At 41.9% G+C, this 22775-nt stretch overlaps 2 protein-coding genes across 13 annotated transcripts in view; both read right to left on the bottom strand.

Moving 5' to 3' along the window:
• cep135 (centrosomal protein 135) overlaps nt 1–3739 on the bottom strand; it is a 37261-nt gene extending 33522 nt beyond the window's left edge. For 2 of the 9 annotated variants that reach the window (XR_003978963.1, XM_030373477.1), the window contains exons 1-3: nt 3444–3657; nt 3031–3151; nt 2727–2917 (exon numbers count right to left, since the gene is read on the bottom strand). Coding sequence is in view for 8 of the 9 variants with exons in the window: in XM_030373477.1 (XP_030229337.1) it covers nt 2727–2917; nt 3031–3143 (304 nt within the window). In the remaining variant the exon portion in view is untranslated. Of the gene's footprint in view, nt 1–2726; nt 2918–3030; nt 3152–3355 lie in introns of all 9 variants that reach the window. The other 7 variants (XM_030373471.1, XM_030373475.1, XM_030373474.1 and 4 more) reach the window with 5 other exon arrangements.
• On the bottom strand, nt 3703–21666 carry exoc1 (exocyst complex component 1). 4 transcript variants are annotated; one of them, XM_030373479.1, is made up of 20 exons: nt 21566–21666; nt 21048–21179; nt 20731–20861; nt 20375–20534; nt 19939–19956; nt 19145–19332; nt 10501–10728; nt 9852–9984; nt 9615–9724; nt 8450–8599; nt 8112–8220; nt 7474–7518; nt 6910–7073; nt 6697–6810; nt 6241–6320; nt 5806–6034; nt 5085–5268; nt 4786–4985; nt 4298–4492; nt 3703–4186 (listed from the first exon to the last, which is right to left on the bottom strand). In XM_030373479.1, exons 2-20 carry the CDS (start codon nt 21169–21171, stop codon nt 4034–4036), a joined length of 2715 nt encoding a protein of 904 aa, XP_030229339.1. In that variant the 5' UTR covers nt 21172–21179; nt 21566–21666; the 3' UTR covers nt 3703–4033. The 4 variants fall into 4 exon arrangements, with proteins under 4 accessions (XP_030229339.1, XP_030229341.1, XP_030229340.1 ...); XM_030373481.1 differs by lacking the exon at nt 7474–7518; XM_030373480.1 differs by lacking the exon at nt 19939–19956.
• Nucleotides 21667–22775: the final 1109 nt, after the last annotated feature.

The raw sequence follows: 22775 nt of genomic DNA, 5'->3' as shown, positions 1-22775 counted from the left end.
CGCAAAGTACTTGTAATGTGTATTTACAGGGCAGTTGAGAACAGAATCCAACAGAATCAGAAACTTCATACGTATGTACTAATACACATCTTCCTGTGATTATTATGGTTAAATAATGAAAAAGGAGTTGGTCGACCTGATTTCTGTGACAAAATCCAGGGACATTTTCGGTTCAGAGGCGTAAAAACCTTGAAAGCATGTAGTGCTTTTGTCTTTGAAAAACTAAAATGGGGACACTGCCCTTACCATTCATAAAGTAATTTCTCTCACCCCATTTCTCCTAAATTGCAAAGGAATTGATTAACAATTGTTTTTTCCTCTGATCAAAGTAGCTGAGATCAAGAACATCCATAAAATCAATTGCAATAAACAGGGGTCAGCCAGTCACTTACCCCATACTAAGGCCTCCTCCTTACACCATATGATTTTCGGAAGGTTTGGGGAAGACTTTTAAATGGAAAATGCTACAGTTCATGTTGAATGACAACTTGAGGGTATATACTATATGGTTTTAGAAAATGTATGTTTTTAGGTTGGTTGAATCAGTTTTCCCTTAATGTGGGTGGGAAATAGCAACAGCTACAACCTGGCATGATACATCTCCTCTTGTTGTGCGATATTAAATGTCTTATTGTGAATGGTCCGTAACTTGAAATAATTAAATTAAAAATTACAAATAACCGTACCCAATTTATTATGCGTGGGCCGCACAGTAATGAGGAGGGTGGGGCATGTCTCATGCCATACACCGATTTATCTTTAGACAATGTAATTTACATTTAAAAGCTGAATGGATGCATGAATGCAATGAAAGAATGGCGTACCTGTTGCTTCCTCTCGCGAAGGGTAAATATTCTACCGCGCAGCTATTCCACCAATCAAAATACCAGAATTATGGGCATTCTAGATGGGCATTCTGCTCTGAGCTCTTTGCAGAGTGGCGCTTGTTCTGTCTGGCATTAGCCTGTGCAAGTAGTAGGGTGCGCAACTACGTTTGGTCAACATTTTCGTTTTTTCCTTAATCCAATTTCGGATCTTTCAGCCATAATGAGACAATGGGACAGTTCCGGGGTCAGCAGTAGCTGGGGACAGGTCACTGAAAACGGGGACTGTCCCCGGAAACGTCTGGAGCGGTAACCCTAGGAGTCAATAGTATCTGTCTGCGTCCTGCAAGACGGAGGCGTAACTTGTAGTAGGAGGCGTAACTTGTAGTAGGAGGCGTAACTTGTACTAGGAGGCGTAACTTGTTCTTTTCTAAATCGCGGTCCACGCGAGATCTTTCTCTTTTCGCGGTAAACAAAAAGCGTTGTAAATCACGGTTCACACGAGATCTTCATTGAAGTCGGGTCTTAAACATGAACATATCTGTTGTAACTCTGCCTTTGTAACTATGCCTTTGTATTCTATCAGGCCATGAGCGTGGAAGAGCCAGACCCCAAGGTCAGTTTTCTTTGTTATCATCAAATAAGGTTTCTAGTCCAAAAGATTCTGAAAATGCAAACAAGTTTGTGTTGTCTGTTTCAGGCTTTGAGCAGGTTTTGCGCCTGGGCACGCCAATCCGGGGCAGAAAGTCATCTACCATTATAGAATGACTATCAGAAAGCCCAGTTTAAATGTATTGTTTATTAGTTGTGGTTAGCCTACTAATCCCCCGTCTATAGCCAGGAAGGCTTGCAGACACACCCTCAACATATTCCCAAACATACCTTTTGGATATTTGAGGCTTTGTCTATCTAATTATTTGACTTTAAGATGAAAGCTGCTTTCTAAGGTGCTAGCTATGCTTACATTACTTTACGACCTGCCACATTTGAGATGCACACGTTTGAGATGCACACAGTCACTTAATACTCAGGCTATAGATGTTGCTTGCTTCTTTCTGCCCCGAGTTTGCACAGTGCAACAGTGATGACGTACCTGAGAAATCCATGTATTGAAGACCGGCGAATATATATAAAATTAAGGCTTGTAATGTGAACGCTATAATATGAAGGCTTTCTCATAACTATCCTCCTGTTAGTGGCATTGTTCTTGTCTTGTTTCTATCAGTAATATTTAGTTTAATTCATTGTTTTCTATCTCATGCAGGACCTTGAAAACATGCAGCAAGCGATCAATTTCAATATGTATTCAATAAAATTATTTGAATTATTAAACTGCTGTCTTTTTGTTAAAGGTATAAGGGATAAAGTAGGCTAAACTTAAGCAGGTTCCCCACGTTAAACTGCTATATGCATTATATGTCATTGTAAAATTGTAATAGGCTTCTTTTCTTATGCATATGACTCAGGGATGTCAGTTTCACTTAAGGCTATGACTAATCTAATCAAGAGCATATCAAGATTAAGCTAATCAAGAGCATATTTTTAAATGAGCGGTTCGGGTGCATTCGTTTTATATAAGGCCTAATATTTGAGGTCCGAGTTGCGGTCATTTATGTACCCGCGCACCACTGCTACATACAGATCACTTCCGCGATTTAGAAAAGTACTAGACACGCCTCCGACTACATGTTACGCCTCCTAGAGCAAAAGTTACGCCTCCTCCGACTACAAGTTACGCCTCCTACTACAAGTTACGCCTCCGTCTTGCAGGACGCAGACAGACCCAACTCCTAGGAGTTGGTTCCCTCAACATTGGGACGTACGGTTAGAAATGTGTTGACATGGCATGCATGATGCATCTGCATAAACAACTCAAAGTATGACCGAAGTTAAATCACTTACCTCTAAAAACACGGTCCTTGTCCTCTTTTAACCTGAGAAGGGCGAGGTGCAGCTCGTTGTTCTCCTTGACCACCCGGGCATTGTCGGTCTTGTATGGTTCCAGTAAAGCGTCAAAGTTTCTGCCTTCTTTTTCAGTTTTCCCAGCAGAAAGTTTGGCATTGCGCAAACTCTCGGTTGTGTGTATCATATCACTGTGATTCCAAAATGAATTTATTTAGAACAAGTTCATCTGTACGTCATTTTAGTAAGCGTGTCAGACTGGCGGGTTCGTTCATTCAGAAATAGCCAGTGAAACATGTCTTACCTAAATAGTTGTTCGACCAGTGGTAACGTCTCGATGCCCAGTGGCTGACGGTACCCCAACTGATCCAGACGTCTCCTCAGACTGAGGAACTTCCTCTCTGCGGTGGTGCTCATTTTTTAATCTATCAAATAGCAGAGGCAGGCAAGCAACAAACATTACGATAATTCTGAGACAATGTCATCTATCTGGTGGTACCGCTTGTTCGCCATGTTTAACAGGCGCCATGGTAGTAACAGTTAGCCGGCAGGATGTGTCGTTAGCAACGATAGCTCCGAACTCGTATCTGAAGTATAATGTTTAACCTTTAGATCTTAGTGCTTCTTACATCTACTCTTGTGGCAGCAGTCCAAGTTCTGTTTTGATACAAAGCACCATTAGCAATGCCATCTCCATGACCACTACTGCCACCCCACCTTGTACACAGCTAGCATCCAGTCCAACAGTTCAGCTTCTCATGTGACGAAGGTAGGATTCACATGCACCATAATCCGTTGTTTCCCTCACGCATATAATAAATGATAGACGTTACACGGTAAAAACTAGTACTACGGACAGCTTGTTTTCCGCGCCAAGTGTTTTAAAAAGGGCGCCGACTGCGACTGACCCAGAAACACCATGGAAACGACGAGCAGTGAAGGCTGGCGTGATTTGTACCCTGGGATTGCACAGAGAGGCGGAGTAACAATGGTTTATTGTGCCTACTTCGCTTAACAGATTACAAAGGAGAAAAAAAACACATGCAGAAAGCATCATTTAAATATACATGATATGGATGTGTTACAAGATGCGCATAATGAGATGCAGGAAAATAAATGGACACGCAAAATATTTATGGATCTATTTCGCATTTTTGCAGAGTACACTATAAATTGGTTTGCACTTCTGTAAAACAGACACGTATTGACACACGCACGAGAGTTTAAATGATTTGCGGTGTAGTGTTTTTTGTCATTGTGAAGCATTAGTTAATTAGTAAACTAAACAGTAACGCAGAGCAGCTAAATTAATGAGACTGTGCGATGCTAGAGAAATACTCCAGCATGTCTTGTATGGTAAATTCCATTGTAATTCCAGATCCGGGATAACAACGGCCAATCAAATCCTCAAAGTGCTTGTACTGGCGGATGAACTCATCTTGCATCGAGTGCCATACCACCTATTGGAGAAAAAAAAGAGTTGCAACCATTTAAGAATCAACAAGATTGGGTTACAGTTTTGTTTTAATGAAGCAATAAGAGCTTTAGCCAGTTTCTCTTGTCCTTCTCACCTGCAGTAGGCTCTCTTCTTCGCACAAGTGTTTATCTACTTTTTTGTACAGGTTGTCCAGGCCCTTCTTCACCTCCTTGCCTGGATACTCTTTGATAACTTTACGCAGTTCCTGTTTGTTAAAAGCGAGCTGGTAGCTCACCTCCTCCTCACGCACACCCTGTGCCACACGTGCCTCAACTCCTTCAAAGAAGTGCTGGAAATAGGACCAAACCGAATATAGTTAAAGTGTTGATTGTAGTTATATAAGCCGTTTGGTACCAATTTATTAAACCCTTTATTATTAGTTATTATTTATATATTAAGCATTAGCTTTTAACCAAAGGTACTTGCAGTAATTTGGAAAAAGCTAATTTTGGAACATGCAGGGATAAGGCGTCTTGCTCAAGGATGCAGAAGGTAGGCATTGGGGATTGAACCCTTAACCAACACCCTAGTCCCTACATCACACAGTGAGCATATATGGTCATGATAGCAACAAAGACTTACATTGAGCTTCTCCAGAGGCTGACCAAGAGAGTTGATGACGTAGGACTGCAGGTGCTCGGTATACTTGTGCTTGGCTTCCCTCCTCTCTGCCTCCAGGCAGGAGATTTTTAAGCGGGAGAGCGTAGAGAAGATGTGGTGGAAATTCTCCATCATCACAACATCCCGTGGCGTCTTCTGGCTCTCATTGGCCACCTTTTCAACTTGAGACAGAAACCAATAAGAAAGCAGATATTCCCCGTCTCCTCTTTTGACACACCAGCTAGAAGCAGTCAATGATGAGTTATGTGATTTTGTGTCACCATTCATGAAGACAGCTCTGATCAGCTTGACATAAGCCTTGTCCAGATCTCCACGCCGCTCAGCGTTCCGGAAGATCGTTTCGGCCAGCTCGGCAAACTCCTCAAAGCCTGTGACAAAAGTAAGTATTCCCACTTTGCTTTTCTTGGAGATCTTCACATCCTCCATCTGTTTGATCTGAGCAGACTGGGAGAAGAGATGGATTATTTTCATGATACTCATAAGCTGGTGTTTCCCAAAGTTAAAGTAAATAATTTCACAATTAACTACTAAACTATGGCCAAAACAATATTCCTACCAATGACGTTCCAATACTAGTAAACGGAGGCAGTCATTGCGGTGGAACATCACAATGAAGAAGCTCTGTAGCAGACGCCCGTGAACTTGGCCAGCCAATGTTAACCAAAAATAGGGGGCCGGCATTACTCTTTTTTTTAACAAAGAGGGGGCCTGACAAACTCTACTCACCACCAATGATTTATGATTGTGGTTAATGATTTATTTACCAGTATGACTTAAGGGAGGGTCTAGACTTGGAACTTTGAATGTGGGTCAAGCAATGCAGATAGCTCAAGGTGTAAACCTTGTCACACACACACACACACACACACACACACACACACACACACACACACACACACACACACACACACACACACACACACACACACACACACACACACACACACACACACACACACACAGGAGTTGAGTAACCCTCACAATGCATTTGTCAAAGTTCCTCTTGACGGTGACCAGCACATTCCCCAGTGTGGTGCTGAGGTACGAGGCCGGGTCCACGTTCTCTGCCGTCCACACGTGGTGGCTCATCTTCACCAGCATGTACAGAGAGTGGAAGCTGTCGATCTTGTCCCCTAGCGCGATCAGACTGTTAAGCTCCGTCTCGATGCTCTGGAAGATCTTGTTCATCATCATCCGTACCAAGTCTTTCCTGGGTGGACAGTAAACATTGGCTTAGGATGATAGACAAACACAAAAGGTCTGGCGCTGAGTTAGTAAGTGTGGAATGTCATTGGGTTAGGGAAGGCCATGTACTTTTGCGTTTGGTACTGCCGGGATGCATTGGTTTAGTTTATGTTGGGCATTGAGAATTTTTGTGTTTGGTAACAGATTCAGGAAACCCCAAAGACAACTCACTCTGATGATAAGGAGGGTCTAGGTTCGCTCTGAGGTGTCACTTTAGATGTAATCGCTCCATCCGTTTCTTCTGTTTCTGGCTGTGGAGACACATGACAGATCTCAATGAATGCATGCAGCCAATCCTTTCAGAAAACGGAGACAATTGACAAACAAGACCTCATGAAACACTGGAGAACTACTCCCCGGGGAGCTCTGCTGACAAAGTCATACCAATCAAGGCAAGGAAATGTTTGACCCATCAGTTACCTTGGTTGTTTATGAAAATGCCTCAACAGCACAACACACCTCTGTTCGTCATCATATCGTTCCTGCCCGATACTAGATAAACGGTTGTGATGGCCCGGTTTGCTGCAAATCCCTCTGACTCTAATCAATTGGTGATAGTCATTTGTCAGTGCTGTTGTGTAATGTAAGATTCCCTTTTTGCAGCCACTTCGAAGCTGTCAGTTGTACCTGAGCCAGGGGCGGCTGGACGGTGGCATGCTGCTGCAGCTTGAAGAACTTGCTGATAAAGTCTTGTTCTGCCAGACACAGAGGCTCCAGCTCACTGAGGACTTGCTCAAAGATCTGGCAACAGGATGACAGTTTAATGCAAACGTATTCCCAGGATCATCCCAAGAAAAGAACCACAGGCTGTTCAGTGTACTAGAACCACTGAAGTGTCACCTTGTCAAACTTGGTTCGGTCGGCAACGTCCAGGTCGGAGGCAGACATGTTGCCCATGTCGAGCAGTGAGGACGACTGGGAGCGCCGACTGTTGGAGCCCTGCACTGCCAGCTTGTTTAGGCTAGATGTAGATCCCGTTAGCTTGCCAGAGCTGCCATGCAGGCCTGGGACAGCACAAGGAAGGTCAGACTCAAAATTGTGTTCCTTAATTAAAATAGTACTTTTGGATAAAGACCACACCACATCTCAGAAGTGACCATGGACACCACACCAAGAACATCCAACCATCCACCAATAAGTACAATTAATCGGTCCGTTAGTAATTCGTTATTCTGTTATTCTGAGTCATATCTATGATTGAACTAAATTGTGTTACAATGTAAACAGCTTTTTTGGGGTAAAAGAGCACTGGGCTAATGGCGTAGTTAGTATGTAACAGGACATTTTCATGTTAGTTATCTGAAGAGGAAAGCAAAAGATCTTGGGCAAAGTAACACCTTTAGCAGAGCGGAGCAGACGGCATAAAAAGCATGTGGAACTTCCCTGTGCAGGAGGGATACTTACTCTCGGATTCCTGTTTGAGTGCACTCTCTTTCCGCGGAAGCGTAGCTGGAGGTCAGTTAGAAAGGCAGGCATCAGAGACAAAGACAGGTTAGGGCTTAAAAACATGCAGCACAAGGTAAGCGAGCCACTAGGTACAGGTTAGACGTACAGGGTCTCTAGACGTTGCTAAGGCGATCAAATGTTCAGAAAACAAAATTCAAACTTTGTTTTCACAGGGAAGGTGACATTTAATAGGGAAAGCAGAGTACTTGTGTTGATCAAAACCAAAGGCAAGCAGAGTCCTACTTTATACAATGCTAACAAACCACTGACAAGTGATATTTTTATACATATATACAAAGAACAAAGAACATTATATGCAAGAGATCTTTGAGTTGGAGCTACATCGCAATCATCTTGCAGAGACTGGACAAAGAGAGTAGAAGAAGTTAGGTTATTGTTTTTTTCAGTTACAGAAAATAATCAGATATAGGCCTATGTGTTAAGACAAGAAGCATTCATTTACTGTACATCTTCATGAGACAGATGTATGCTGACCACACCAAGTTATACAGCTAATATTATAGAAAACAATGTTTGTGTTCAGGACAATTGCGTAAGAAATACAAAATAAAATAAACTAATTACACTGATCTTACCAAACTTGCCCTTGGCCTCCTTGCTTGTGCCAGCCATCTTTATCTTGGCCACCTCAAAGAAATCTTTTATTTCTCGTTCATACAATCTGGTCATGTATTCCACATAGGTCTATAAAGATATTAAAAAAAGATGTTAACCTGGAGTATTAACTGGATGCCATATGCATACATCCCTCTTGAATAATGTTGTCCTTGTTGTAGTCATTTATAATATTATTAAAGTTAATTATTAATTATAAAAAGATTGTATTAGAATAAGAAACCCTGATCATGATTATAAGATTGAGTAATAAGATAATGTGCCGCTAACATGCAGGTATTTCTTGAGACAGACTGACCATGGACAAGCCCTCGTACTTCTCCCTCTGCGTGTTCTTCAGCCACTCCATCAGCTTGGCGTAGCGAAGCAGGTCCCTGTGCAGTGGGCTGTGTTTCGGCAGGCTGAGGTCCACCGTGTGCTGGGACAAAGTGGAGCTCTGGTCATGGCCCTGTGACAACAAAAGAACAATATACTTAATTTTTTATCCAAGTATTAAGTATCCAGCAGAGTCTAATATAAATTCACACACCGGTATCGAGTAGAGTGTTCATTTTGATATAGGGTGCATAAGTCTGGGAACCACAAATACATCAGGTCATATGTTAGTGAGACGACTATTCGATTTAGAAAAACAACACTTTTGAACAAGTTGGAGAATTTCTGAACTTCCTTCTACCATGTTGATGTAGTGTCTCATCTGCAGCTGCAGACATGCAGGCATAACAGAATAGACAGGCAGATTTCCCATGTCCCGGCACCTTTGCACTGCAAAGGCCTTTTTCGCATTTTTGGAAAACGCAACACAGAAAGCTGCAAGCAATGACCAGTCCTTGGATGAGAAGACAAGACGGATGGGTTTGTGACTCTGGCTTTTGCAAGAGAGGTGGGTGCATAGAGTCAATAGGTGGCATATCCCTTGCATCCAATGTTGTGCAGCTAGTACTGAAGGAAAAGAGAGTTACTTGAATGGCTAGCTGGGATGCAATGTTAGAGGATGAATGTAAGAAGGACTGTGGGGGGCGTGTGAGGGCTACCGTGATGGTACTCACTGGAAGTGACAGACAGGAGGACCTATAGAACTGAGGGATGGTCATTTTGAAGTGACTGAAGTAGTTAAACTAACACAGAGACAGAGCGCACAGCCACAAAGTCCAAAACAGCAAAAACAGGAAGGGGGAATGGAAAACACAAGCGCACAGGAAAGGGTCAGATCTGCCTAGGAAGTTTATGATAAGAGAGAAAAAGAGAGAGAGAGAGAGAGTGTTGTCGTCATTGTTTGGTAATGACCAGTTTTCCACAAAGCCCTTAAGGGACAAATACATATATCCATTCATGACAAGACATCTCTTTCACATAAATGTATAAATATAAGTGCCATAATTCTGTAGAATAATAATATATTAATATAAGGGGATCCAAAGGTTCAGGTGGAGGAACTGGGCTGTTTATGGGTGGAGGGTTACCTGATGGACAAACACGTTGTTGAGGTGGTTGGTGAGGCGACGAGCGAAGGTGTCTCTCAGGTCGCTGAACAGGTGCTGCTGCTGCTTCACTGCTAGCAGCTGATCATGACCTACAACAGAAATAAGACAGACAGAGGTCAACTTGAAGAATATACACCCAATTAAGTTGCATTGTGACTTATATTTTAGATTCTACTCTATTAAAATGCTATTGATAGTTTATTTTTAAAACCGGACCTGGTCGGAGAGCCACGTTCATGCATTGCAGCAGAGCCTCAGATGCATTGATGCAGGCCTCAATCCCTTTAGGGGAGGACAGGTCTCCCTCCTGCAGGGCCCGGATGTGGCCCTTGGACAGATCCATGTAGTTCTGAAAATGGAAGAAGACAATATAGTGAGAGATTACCTCAAGAATGTGCACAAGCTTTGCCACAAGACAACAAATGTCCCACAGTTTACTTCAAGGGGATATATAACACACTTCCTGGGTCATTTTCACGCCTTTTTTGTGCACCCATAACAGTTTTGGGTAGCTTGCTTCAATGTTTAGATATTTTATACCAGTGTAAGCACCCCCCCCCCCCCCCCACCCCCCACACACCCAATAGAAGCCTATTCAACATCAAACTCATGGGTAGAACACGTCCCTGCTTCTCATGGCTGACTGTCCTTTTAAAGAATGCGATGCCCTTGGTTTTTTCATCACATTAATATTTTATGTTTATATTTCATGAAGAAGTAGAAAACAACTGAAACCACCCTGCTATATGTACACAAAAAAAATAAGCATTTGAAATTTACAATTAAATAACTAATCAGAAAATAAAGGCGGCACAGTTATTTAGAAGAACAATATCAGTCATGGAAAGCTCTTTTCCCCCCATACCACAAGGAACTGGATCTCGTCCAGCAGCTTCCCATTATTTGTGTTGCTGATCTGGATCAGACGGTTGCTCTGTGAGATCTGGTCCATCTGCTCCTTGACGCTCTGCAGCATCTCCTCGTAGCTGCTCAGCTTATCCTCGATGTTGTCCACCTCGGACAGTGCCTGGTCCAACAGCTGCATCAGGATGTTCACCTGCTTCTCGGATGCCATGATAGACTGGATGTTGGCCTGCCGGTATATAGGTTACAGAACAATGAGCTTAGCATGATTGCCTGCGGGAGTACCCATTGGATCTCTTTCTCAAGATCATGCAGTTTATGACAACATAAAGAAGTGATATAGCAGACATCAAGTCAACAGCCACTCACAGAGATCCCAAAATATTGCCCTTAAAAAGATTAGGAATATGCTGGCCTTGTGTATGGTTTGACATAACATGTTGGCGTTCCGGAATCAGAGGCACGATTTTAAACACAGTGTCAACGTCATGTGTGTCCTATAACATATGCGTTGTGGTTAAAAAATTATGTGTCAAGGGGCTTTTCCCAGCAGTGCACATTGATACCACTCTTTAAATGGAAGAAAGTTCATCGTATATACCAGGGGTCTTCAACGTTTTCCAGGCAGATATTCAAATAATACAAAGGTTCATATATTCATGTTTTTATTTTAAACATGTGCAAGGTACAGTGAGTAGGGTGGCCATGCCACTGACATTCATAAACATAACATAAAATAATAAACTGATACCTGCCAAGATCAACAATGTGTCAATTGCATGTAATCATGCATAAAGCTATTCAAATCGACATTTTTAAAACATAAATGTGGAAACGAAAATTAGTGATGTTTGTTAGTGTCTTTCTAATCATTCGGGGAGTAGTCCCGTAATTTATCAACCCCAGCGTGTCCGGTTGCTATGCGACGTCAACGCCTTTGGTGGACTATTTCTCTGCTGATCGCTTATTTTCCCGATAATAGCCGGTGTTCTGTACTTTATCCCTTACATAACAGCACTCTCTCTCTCTCCCAACAGTCTTGGCTGCGCATTCTCATCCAAATACGTATTGTTTGCGGCGGAGGAGGGGGGGGTAGATATAAAGACCGGACGAGTCGCTGTGCTGTCCTTCTTAATTGAAGGAGCATGCAGAGAAAAGGTCTCTCCTGCTGGGCTTTCATTAAAATCAAATACATAAAAATGTCACAGCCAGTCCTGATGTGTCAGGTGTGCGCGAGAGACATACGAACGTACGCTTACCACTTTTGTAAATGCCATTCGGATCGCATGATAGGAATAGATCTATTCCGATTAGAAATCAGATCAAAGTGTCCATGTAAACACAGCTAGTGTGTTGGATTCATGTTAATGTGTATTTAAAGACATTTCAATTCGTGGAAAACCTCTGGTATACACCATGTTGATGCATAAAATTACATTTGTGTGAGCAATGAAACAACCCTTGATGCAGCACTGGAACTAACTGTATGGGCCAGGGCTCCAGACTAACATTTTGCATTGGTGCGCCTAACTTATTTTTTTTTTTTAGGTGCACCAGCAGAACATTTAGGTGCACCCACATTTTTCATTGCGTCGCCTTTAACGCCAAAAGGTCACCTTTTTATAGCTTTCCATAACTTTTATATAGTGTGAATGATTTTTTAAAAACAATAAGGTGTAGAGAAATACTTTATTTTAAGCCCAATTATATATATAAAAAAACTCACATAGCCTATGCATATTTTCGCCTTTGCTAATTGCATTATGTCAGCACTTTGAAGTGAGCTATAGACCGAATTTCACATAAGTTCAGGCACCGACTGATATGACCATACTAACTGTTGTACTGACTACTTTTACACAAGGAACCATGTGATTTTACTGTATAGATTTTCAGAAAATGTCTTTTGAAAAACTCACATATGCACATTTTGGCCTTTGCAAATTGCATTATGTCAGCACTTTGAAGTGGGCTATAGACCGAATTTCACATAAGTTCAGGCACTGACTGATAGGACCATACTAACTGTTGTACTGACTACTTGTACACACGGACCCATGTGATTTTACGGCATAGATTTTGAGAAAATGTCATTTAAAAAAACTCACATATGCATATTCTGCTGGCCAATGGAGTCGAACGTTGACAGTGGCCAACTTGCCACTGTCAGCTGCTGTTGGTAGTGGTACATGTACATGTACTTTTTAAATAAGCATAACTTGCCAAATGTTCAAACGGTTTGTTTTGTTAAACGTCAGAGATGTAGTTACGGCACTGCATACTTGATACTGATGAATAATTATGTTAGATTCTAAAAAAATGGAATAATGTTCTAAAATATGTACAATATTATAACCACATGAATAACGTTGGTAAGAAACCAAACCGTTGGTAAACCGGTTGAAAACGTATCAAGTTATGGTTATTTAAAAGGTACATGTACCACGACCAACACAATGTTATGGGTGAGCTGCTGACTGGCAAGATGGCCGCAAGTGCGGACGTTCTAGACGCCGCCGTAAGTCATTTCTATACATTTACACACGGTGAAGGGTTTTACTTTGAAAACGTTGCGAGATACCACCCAAAGGCTGTTTAGAGTAAAGGCGCACGAAGATTTTGTGTGACAGCTGGCTTAACGCCTCGTTTCCACATACGTACATTATCGTATGCGATCCAACCGTCTCCGAACGAAAGTCCAGTCATTCCCATGTGATTCTCCGTAATGTCCGTTTTTCCTCTGAGACGCCTCCCCTCCGTAAAATTTCTGTCCGGTATTTCCGCAATATACGTTCAAAAAAATTAAGTTTTGCCGTCGTTTTACGGAGATACCGTATGAAAGTTTTTATGTTTTTCACAAAACATGTAAGTACCTGGCAGGCCAAACTCCTCGCTGATCTCTTTCCAAGCCTGGTTGGTTTTGTTTTTATCTCTGTATATGTCGATCCTCATGTTCCAAAGTACCGGTTTCCTAAAAACGGCCATTATCATATGTACCTCCATCTTTTTGGCTGGCGTAAATAAATTCATGTCCGTACATAAAATACTAGCGACCCCTTCCGTAAATTTACGGAAGCACGGATACGAAAAACATACGCATGTGGAAACGAGGCGTAACCGCGGATGAACGAATGGCGGCTCACCTGACCGCAGTTTACCAACGTCCGCAGCAGTCTCCTTCTTTAATGTATCTCCTATTACACCAATAAATTGGGCACATGCCGTATGATTGCTGTAGGTCGGGTTGACGTTTAATCAATTCATTAAAATAATATCTGACTTAAATTTGGTGAACGGCATTTCCTCCTTTGCAATGTTGCATGCAACATTACATTTTATGATAATTTCGGATTCCTCAGAGGACCTGATTACTACTGCCTGCCTCTGAAATGCAGCTGGGAGAGGGGCCACTTTATCTACACATTTGTCACGGACATTTAACATTTAACGTTTCGACATTGGACATTGGACATTTAACGTTTCGATACGAAACGCTGTTGCCTCGCCTAAGAATGCACTATTACCGGCCATATTCTGACCGCACTCCCGACAGTAAATGCAGTGCATTGCATTCCGTCCTGTGTCGTATCTCAGCCAGGGAAATTGTGTCAACCAGTCATGTCTGAAAGAGCACATTTTCTGCCTCCTGCCCGAAATGACATGCCCATAAGGAATAGAGTATGCCTCCACAACTACAAGGGCTATATGAATAAAGTTGGTTTCAAAAAGAAGGTAACACCTGTGAGGTGGCTGCAGAAGTGTCAGAATCAATATAGATGGTACTGTGTCAGAGTAAATTCAGCTAGAACATAGTAAGAAATGTCAATTTTCAATTTTCGCCTGGAGAAAACACATTATTTAGAGTGAATACCACCTTGAAACTATGGGATAGTAGACCAGAACCTTTAGGGAAACATAAAACCTTTAGGGAAACATTAGGGACCTTTAGGGAAACATAACAACATCTGATGAGTACCCTGTTCCAGGATAAATGCTAATAAAGTGAATAAAGTGATTTTAGAGAGGTTTTAGTACAGGTAGGTCCAGACGGACTAAATGGTGCCATTTGGGCACTTTTGGGCACCATCAGTGCCATTTGACCTTTATAAGGTACCAGACTGTAAAACTAATTTTATTTCACTGACATATCACTATAGGTATTCATTCCATCCAAATTCAAGTTTTGACTTGTTTTGAAATTTCACCCAGACCTCTATACATTTTCCCAGTCAAAGAAAACCATACAATCGAAATGAAGTTTGACTCCAACTGGAGCAGATATATTTGAGAACAACATATAATAAAAACAAAGGTAAAAACACAGCTAAAAACTACAATCACTAGGGATAAAGATATATATATATATATATATATATATATATATATATATATATATATATATATATATACACACATATATATAAACAGAATGTGGGGGGGCTGACGCTGGAGCAGGAGCAGTCGATGAAGGTGGCTCATAATCAGCATCATCATCACTGTGGAACCCAAGAAGAAGAAAGAAAAGAATGTAACTTCAAACAGGCAAGTAACAATATGTTGGGGTAAACAAGACATGTACTGGGGAAGTCAACTAACAATCCAGTTTGCACCAGTTTGAGTGTGTTCATTTACTAAATTCATTGCAGGATAATAAATCAAATCCAAGTTTATTTATCACTTGCACAGCAATGCTTGGTTTGCTAGGTCCTCTCAACAATGCAAAAAGGAATAAAGAGAAGAAAGGATAGAGATAGTATCAAATAAACTATGTACAATATATTGATAATGATAATTGATGCAAATAATATCATAAATATAAATATAAGGCAAAGAGTACCAGTAGTGAGTGTGTGGAATGAGTAGAGTGAGTAGGGTGATAGATAGATAGATAATATCTAATAAGGTGATAGATCGTCAATTTGACACCAAATCAATAAGTAATCGATAACAGAGATTACATACCTTTCAGGTGATGGAATTCGATATTCTGAATCACTGTTGTCCGTGTCCAGTTCTGGCAACAGCAAGTCACTGACGTCAGACGACGACTCGAGAGGGACTACAGCCCACTGTCTCTAATGATAGCGAATGCCTCCGCAAAAGTATAGGTCTTTCTCCTGCCTGCCATTATTTATTTTAAAATAATAACAAATAGAAGAAAAAGGCAAGAAAATACAAAATAACTAGCTAACTACCAGCTAACTAGAAATGCAAACGATGTAACAAGCGTGTAGTAGGAGCGTATCTAGCCGGAGTGTCTGAAGAGTGCTCAGAAAGTTGTCGGCGCTTCTGGTGCGAATTATGCTGACCTTCCAGTCAAACCCTGGAAGATATCTTGGGTATCCATTGGTCAATTTGGATGATTGACCCCTCTATCGAACCGTCAGAGCCAATAGAGTCGAGGGACAGTCAAATCGAGGGACCCAAATTCATGTAAAAAAACACATTTCGCCAATCAAAAGTATCACATTGTATAACGTTTTTTATTTGTTTATTTATTTTGCTCTTCTTTGGCTGCTAGTTCAGTGAGTTTTCGTCGTAGAGCGATGACCGTTATATCATTGGAATCTGTGAAGCCTCAGCTTTCATAGGACATATAGTTAGTTTTATTTATTTTGCTCTTCTTTGGCTGCTAGTTCAGTGAGTTGTCGTCGTAGAGCGATGACCGTTATATCATTGGAATCTGTGAAGCCTCAGCTTTCATATGACATATAGTTTGAATCTGTGAAGCCTCAGCTTCCATAGGACATATAGTTTGTGTGGCTGGCATGACGGAGCGAAATCGGCGGCGGCCAGTATGAGCGCATGCACGTTCTGCGTGTTTTGCTCTGGGCTCATCTAGTTGCTTGGCGTTAGAATTGTGTTTTGTTTAGGTAAAAATGGTTATCATGGGCTTTTAGCCGAGCTTCTTCCCGTTACGTGGGTATGCACCATGGACATGTTGGAGCATGGTGGTGATGTTTACAGCTGTTTATAGCACACGTTGGCGCAGCTGCCCCGCCCCCGGGGGCGCTCGGGTTTAAGAGGTTAAAGGTCCCATGACATGAAAATCTCACTTTATGAGGTTTTCTAACATAAATATGAGTTCCCCTAGCCTGCCTATGGTCCCCCAGTGGCTAAAACTTGCGTTTGGTGTAAAACAAGCACTAGGGATGTCCCGATCCGATATTTGGATCGGATCGGACGCCGATATTAGCAAAAAAGTGCATATCAATATCGGATCGGCCTGCACGGGAAAATCCCGATCCGGACTCTCGATCCAGTTTGTTTTCAAAACTCCGGTCCGTGTTTTCGAGCGCACCAATGTAGGTAATCCATTCCAGTTTTTTTCAGCTTTTCCCCCCAAATCCGGTCCGCGTTGTTCAGCACACCTAGCACACTGTGTGTGTGGTAATTTGACTATTTTCTACTCAGGTTTTGTGTGTGTTGCTTTTATATATAATGTTATATTGTTTACAATATTGTTTACACTCTTGTTGTTCAAGAACAGAGCACTGATGCCAATTCAGCGTGTGTGTGGTAATTTGACTATTTATTATTTTGTCTATTTTGTGTTTATTTAACCCTGAATAAACAGGTCAGCTTCTCATTACCAACTATTGTGGATTATTCAAACTAACCCAATTAAGTTGGCTAGTTGTTCTTAAGAGTAAAACCCTTTTCAACATGAGTAGTACAACAAAATAAGTAAATATCTTTAATCTTTAATACATGCTTGGATCGGCCGGTATCGGTATCGGCCGATGCTAAAAGCTACAATATCGGTATCGGATCGGAAGTGCAAAAAGCTGGATCGGGACATCCCTAACGAGCACTAGCTGTTCTGCTCACCTTTGAAAAAACGGAGGCTCAAGCGTGCTGATTTGGAATGTCTTTATTTAGGACGTCATAAACTCATAAAGCATCTAAGCTCCTCCCCTTACTCTGCCTGGCCCGCCCAGAGACGTTGGTGGAAGAACCAGAGACGTCGCAGAACCCGACAAAGTCGTTTGTGATTCATAATATCGTCTGGAGGCGCACACAGCTTTTGGCCGTGATAATATGTATTATATGATATAGATATCTATGTATTATATGATATAGAGCTCCAGGACTGTAACGCAAGTGTTGTACACTTCCTTGTTATTTGGATAACCGTTCTGCTTTTGGTGTTATGGCGCATAACACGTCGGACTCTCGTCTGTGGTATTTCTACAACGAGACTCGTAGTGTGGGTCTTATCTCAGCCAAGGTTGAGAATGAATTGGGGGTAAAAAACTTTGGCTTTGACTCCCTCAAGAACATGAACAACGACATGGAGGAGAAAGGGATTGTTGGCGGCGAATGTCTCCCGCTTGAGCCCCGCTGAGGGACCACCGCCGGAGGCGGAGGTGCCTAAGCACTGCCCGGCAACAATCCCTTTCTCCTCCTTGTCGCGGTTCAGTCTACTTCACATTGATGTGGACGTTGAAGAACCAGGAACGTCGGAGAACCCAATGCGGTCGTTTGAGATTCATAATATCGGCTCACACAGCTTTTGGCCGTGATAATATATATTATATGATATAGATATATATGCAGGCTATATGATAATATTTAGATATAGAGCTGCAGGACTCCCGTGTGTTCTAGAATATTTACAGAACACGGCTCATGGCTGTGTGCGCTTCGCCATTGCGATACATCCACTGTAAACAGAGCGCATGGTACCGTGGCTGCAAGCTGCTCAGGGCCACACCCCCACCCTCCTCCTTGACCCGCCTCGCTCCTCCTCATTTGCATTATAGCTACAGACACCAAAACAGCGCATTTGGGGGAAGCTCAATGTGCGACTGGCTCGGAGTGACTGTAACTCTGCACCACCGCTGAATTTCGGGAACGTCTTTGAATACTGTGTTAGTTGCCCACTAATACCTAGATTAAAGAATACATAAAATAGCATGTTATGGGACCTTTAATGAAAAAGCTTTCAATGTTTCTACCTCTGTTCATTTTCACTTGTTTTGTCGTGTTTATTTTCTTTTCTGTTTCATTTAGGCAACTCTGGCGCTCAGCCTGCTCAGGTCGATCGCATTTTTTGAACTCGCACTTAGAGCAGTGAAAAAGACGACAGCCAATCAGAGGCAAAGAAACGCCCTGAGCTCTGTCTCTTATTGGTGACAACAAAATTAGGCGACCATCGAAATGATGCCCTTGCGCGAAAAAAAAAGATTTCACCCGAGCAGTGTCAGGTGCACCAGTGCGACCTAGAGTTTTTTTTAGTCGCACTATTAAATATTTTGGTCGCGCTCTGGAGCCCTGGTATGGGCACACTCACACTGCTGGCTTGAACAATGGAAACACATTCCATGCCTCCTTATTCCATGTTTTCAATTTTTTTTGACAAGGCCAGGCACAATAACAGCAACATTCCTGGCTTGCGGAAAGGTGGGCTATTGACTACAAGTTATTTTTTCTCCAAAAGACAGAATAAGATGGCACCCAGGCTTGACACTAAGATCAGTGCCTACTAGCCATAAAACCTAAACAACGCTGTAAAAAGGGAGGGACTTGATTGGAGTTGACTTCAAATCAGATTTGAAGTTCAAGCTGCTATAATAAATATTTATCGCGAGTTTACCAAGAGCAACTCTTAAGACCAGAGCACCAGAGCATGTATAACTTACCCCGTCTAGAACCTGTAGTTCCCTGGAGAGTTTTTCGGCAAAGCCCTCGGCATTAGAGATGGCATATTCGCACACCTCCATCATGCCCTCAATGTCCTGCTCTTCTCGGGCGTTGAGCTCCTGGTAGTCATCTAGGGCGTCCTCATCTCCGCCAGCCACACTCTGGGCCTCACCTCTTGGCGCAGACTCTAACCCATCATAAACATATGTGCTATGTGTCAGAAATGAGCACAAATCATAGTGTACTATGAAGCCTAAGAGGTAGGAGACAATAGCGGACAATGGACTTTCTGTGATGGGAATTTGCCAAAATTATTAACCATCATTAGTGATTTAAATGACTTGCAGACATATAACACTGAATAAGTGATTAGTTCAACTTTTAATTTAGGCGGCATTTGTCAAGATAATTAATGAGGCCAAACAACTTAATTCCCTAATTCCCTGACAGCATCATTTCTAAATGCACCTGGCAAAAAATGTATACATTTGTGTCTGGTTTAAAATAAATCTGTAAAATAATTAAATACTAATTGACTCAGGCAGAAGACGACTACGGTATACGGAATAAGAGAGAATCTAAATCGAGGAATTATTCTACAGTGTCCATCAACCAACCCCTACAATTTCCAGCCCAATGTATCAACACAATATATTTCATGAAATGCATGCCAAACCTTATCCTGGTAAATCAGTATACAAAAGGAGGGATGTTCTGTTATTAAAAATGGTGATTGTAGTTTGATATGATTGGAATACAACAGAGAGGAATGATGGGGGTAAGTCCTACCAACCTTCCGCTTTAGGAAGTTCTGGCCAGAGAAAGATTTTAAGAGAAGAGTCAGAATAAAGAAGAGTTAAGAGTAAAACAAAGAAGAAGCAGAAGGATTTTATTCTACAGCCTACCTATTGCATTCAAGGAGATAACAGTCAAAACACACTAGATTCCAATTTATATTTAAGCAAAACTATACAACAAAACATTAATTTACAGAGGGAAAGAAATATATTTGAACATGCAATAGAACATGTACAGCCAGGAAACGTTTCCATTTATGGTAGTAATTAAGAGTGCAATTACCACAAGCACTAACCCTAACCCTTAAAGGGACAACTAGCGGACACAAACACAGAACAGGAACCGAGGGGAAAATGCTTGCCATAATTTGTATATAGTGAAAAAGCAAATGCTTCCTCAGATAATCCCAGGGTCAGTCAGTGTTTCCATACCTTCCAATAGTTGAGGACTGACATTAACAAACTCCACCTTCTTCCTCAGGTAGCGTTGGTTCAGCTTCCAAATGCAAGAGATGAAGGAGTTCTTCTCAGCCACACTGCTTGCCACCCATCGGTACACCTTCTCAAAATGAAGGTCAAATTCTGGATTTTCCTGGAACGGTTAGAGTGTGTATGCCAGCATAATTTTAAAGTGGGGGACAAACCTAAGCATGCATGTTTAAACTTTTGACATGTTAGACAAGCATATATATGTTTTTCCAAACAACAAGGTTATTAGATGAGTTTGTTGTTCTGTATGAGGAGCATTGGTAAGTACGAAAATAAGTAAGTAGTTATCTTTTCCTCACCTTGCTTGGATCTTTGGCATCCACCTCTCCAAGATCCCGCAGCTCCCATGTTATCTGCCGCTTGTAGAAGTCCCCCTTGTCAGACTTCTTTACCTTTACAACTTTGACCTGGACAGGCCTCTCTGTCGTTACTTATGTTGAAGAAGAAACGCAATTTAAAAGCTACAGACTAATCCACATAAATTCACTGTTCACACAAAGCACTAGCAGGTGTTCTAGTGAGCAACTTTGTGATTGCAGAGGAACTCAAAAGCAATTGTAGGTTACTCAGACATTTCTTCATACATTATATTATTTATATTGTGCTTATACTGTACCAGTTGCACACAAGAAACAATTCTTCTTTTTCTTTCCCGCCTTGCAGACGTTCACAATACTGAGGAGACGCTCGTCGTTGGGTGTGAATATGTCCCTCTGGAGCGCATGTTTGATGGCTGTCATTGTGGATGCTGTTAGATTTTTTGATTTAAAACGGTTAATTTAATGCGTGGCGGCGGACAGTGCTGCTGTCTATGGCAAAACCGAGAGATAACAATGCTGTCGATGTATTTTCGATGTTCAATTCATTCATATTATAAACTGTGCAAATATGATATCACTTTGACTCTTTTTGACAAAACATATCATTTTGATGAACAATCCGAAACAACATTTTAACTAACCCTACCCCATTAAATGGGGCCAGCTTTGTGCTATAATAGCTTCTAGCTACATCCAGCCTTTACGTAATAAGGTGAGCCGTCTCCGATCTTTCGATTTTTTTGCACAAAGCTGAACGATAATATATTTCGTCAAATGTACTACATGATTTAGAAAATAAAACCATATAGCTTGCCTCAGCTACTCAGCCCTTGGAAAATCCACATCCAGACTACTTCCTGTACGAGCCAAATGTCACGTGACACGACTAGAGGGGGGGCCGACCTATGGGGCCGACCAGTATGGAAAGCCAAGAAGGCCACAATCCGGACCTAGATTGGCGCGGTAAAAGTGCAAAACCGTACGGATTCCGTACGGTTTCCGTACGGTTTGGCAAGAATTCCGTACGGATTCCGTACGGTTTTGAATGACTAATAGCCGCGGCTATTAGTCATTCACTCCGGCTATTAGTTATTCACTCCGGCATTGTCGAAACTAGAGCTGCAGTGCCTCCATGTTTCGCCGTAACATAAGGCTGTGTTGTCTTTACTAGTTTCACTACAATGTAATGACCACCACTAGCTAGTGGAAAATATATTTGTGTCTAGTACAGTGATATATTTGTTAGGCTATATATTGAGATGGCAGTCCCTCATCCCCAGATTGTTCGCGATATGCAGTAGCCAGCTCGGCCATAACATTACAATTTCATGGATGCAAGCAAGCCAAGACAATCGATCTATATCTATAGCCTACATGACAACACGCAGACACACACACACACACACACACACACACACACACACACACACACACACACACACACACACACACACACACACACACACACACACATATTAAGCACACTGGTAAAGCAATAGGAGCCTGCATTGGCTAAAGTTGTTGGGAGGCACCTTATTTTATAACAGGGAGGGGCAAAGTTGTGCATTACAATGCAAACACGACAATAATTGGCACCGTTCTTGCGCACTCAGAAGAACATGAACTGAATAAATGCCAGGTATATAGCATATCGGAGACGGGTACACAATCAGTGCATTTGCAAATGAGAGCCTGCAGTAGGTCCGATCTTGTGACATTATTTAACCATCCATCTACAGCTAATACGATCAGACAGATACATCATTGATCACATAAAAGCCCACAACAAGCCCAACATCACCACGGCAGGTGCGCTCTCTCACGCACATTCACACAATCACTCCAACTTCTCCAACTCCAAGGCAAGGCTGTTACACTAAGACCACAAACAACCACAACTAACCAGCCTACATATCCACAATAATGCACAACAATCAGTTCTATACATTGCGTCCATCTTCTGTTTGGTGCACATGGCTAATTTGCATAGTTTGCACCGGACTGTCGGCTCCGCTTGTCGAAAA

Source organism: Gadus morhua, chromosome 12, assembly GCF_902167405.1.
Source record: "Gadus morhua chromosome 12, gadMor3.0, whole genome shotgun sequence".
NCBI lineage: Eukaryota > Metazoa > Chordata > Actinopteri > Gadiformes > Gadidae > Gadus > Gadus morhua.
The sequence above is the reverse complement of the archived record's forward strand: the minus strand, read 5'-3'. Positions and strand labels throughout refer to the sequence as shown.

Coding starts and splice junctions, on each gene's coding strand:
- exoc1 (XM_030373479.1), bottom strand. CDS start 21,171: ATGACAGCCATCAAACATGCGCTCCAGAGGGACATATTCACACCCAAC. Junction 7,519..8,111: donor GGAGGCCAAGGGCAAGTTTG/GTAAGATCAGTG, acceptor ACTGACCTCCAG/CTACGCTTCCGCGGAAAGAG. Junction 6,321..6,696: donor TCCAGCCGCCCCTGGCTCAG/GTACAACTGACA, acceptor GTGTCTCCACAG/CCAGAAACAGAAGAAACGGA.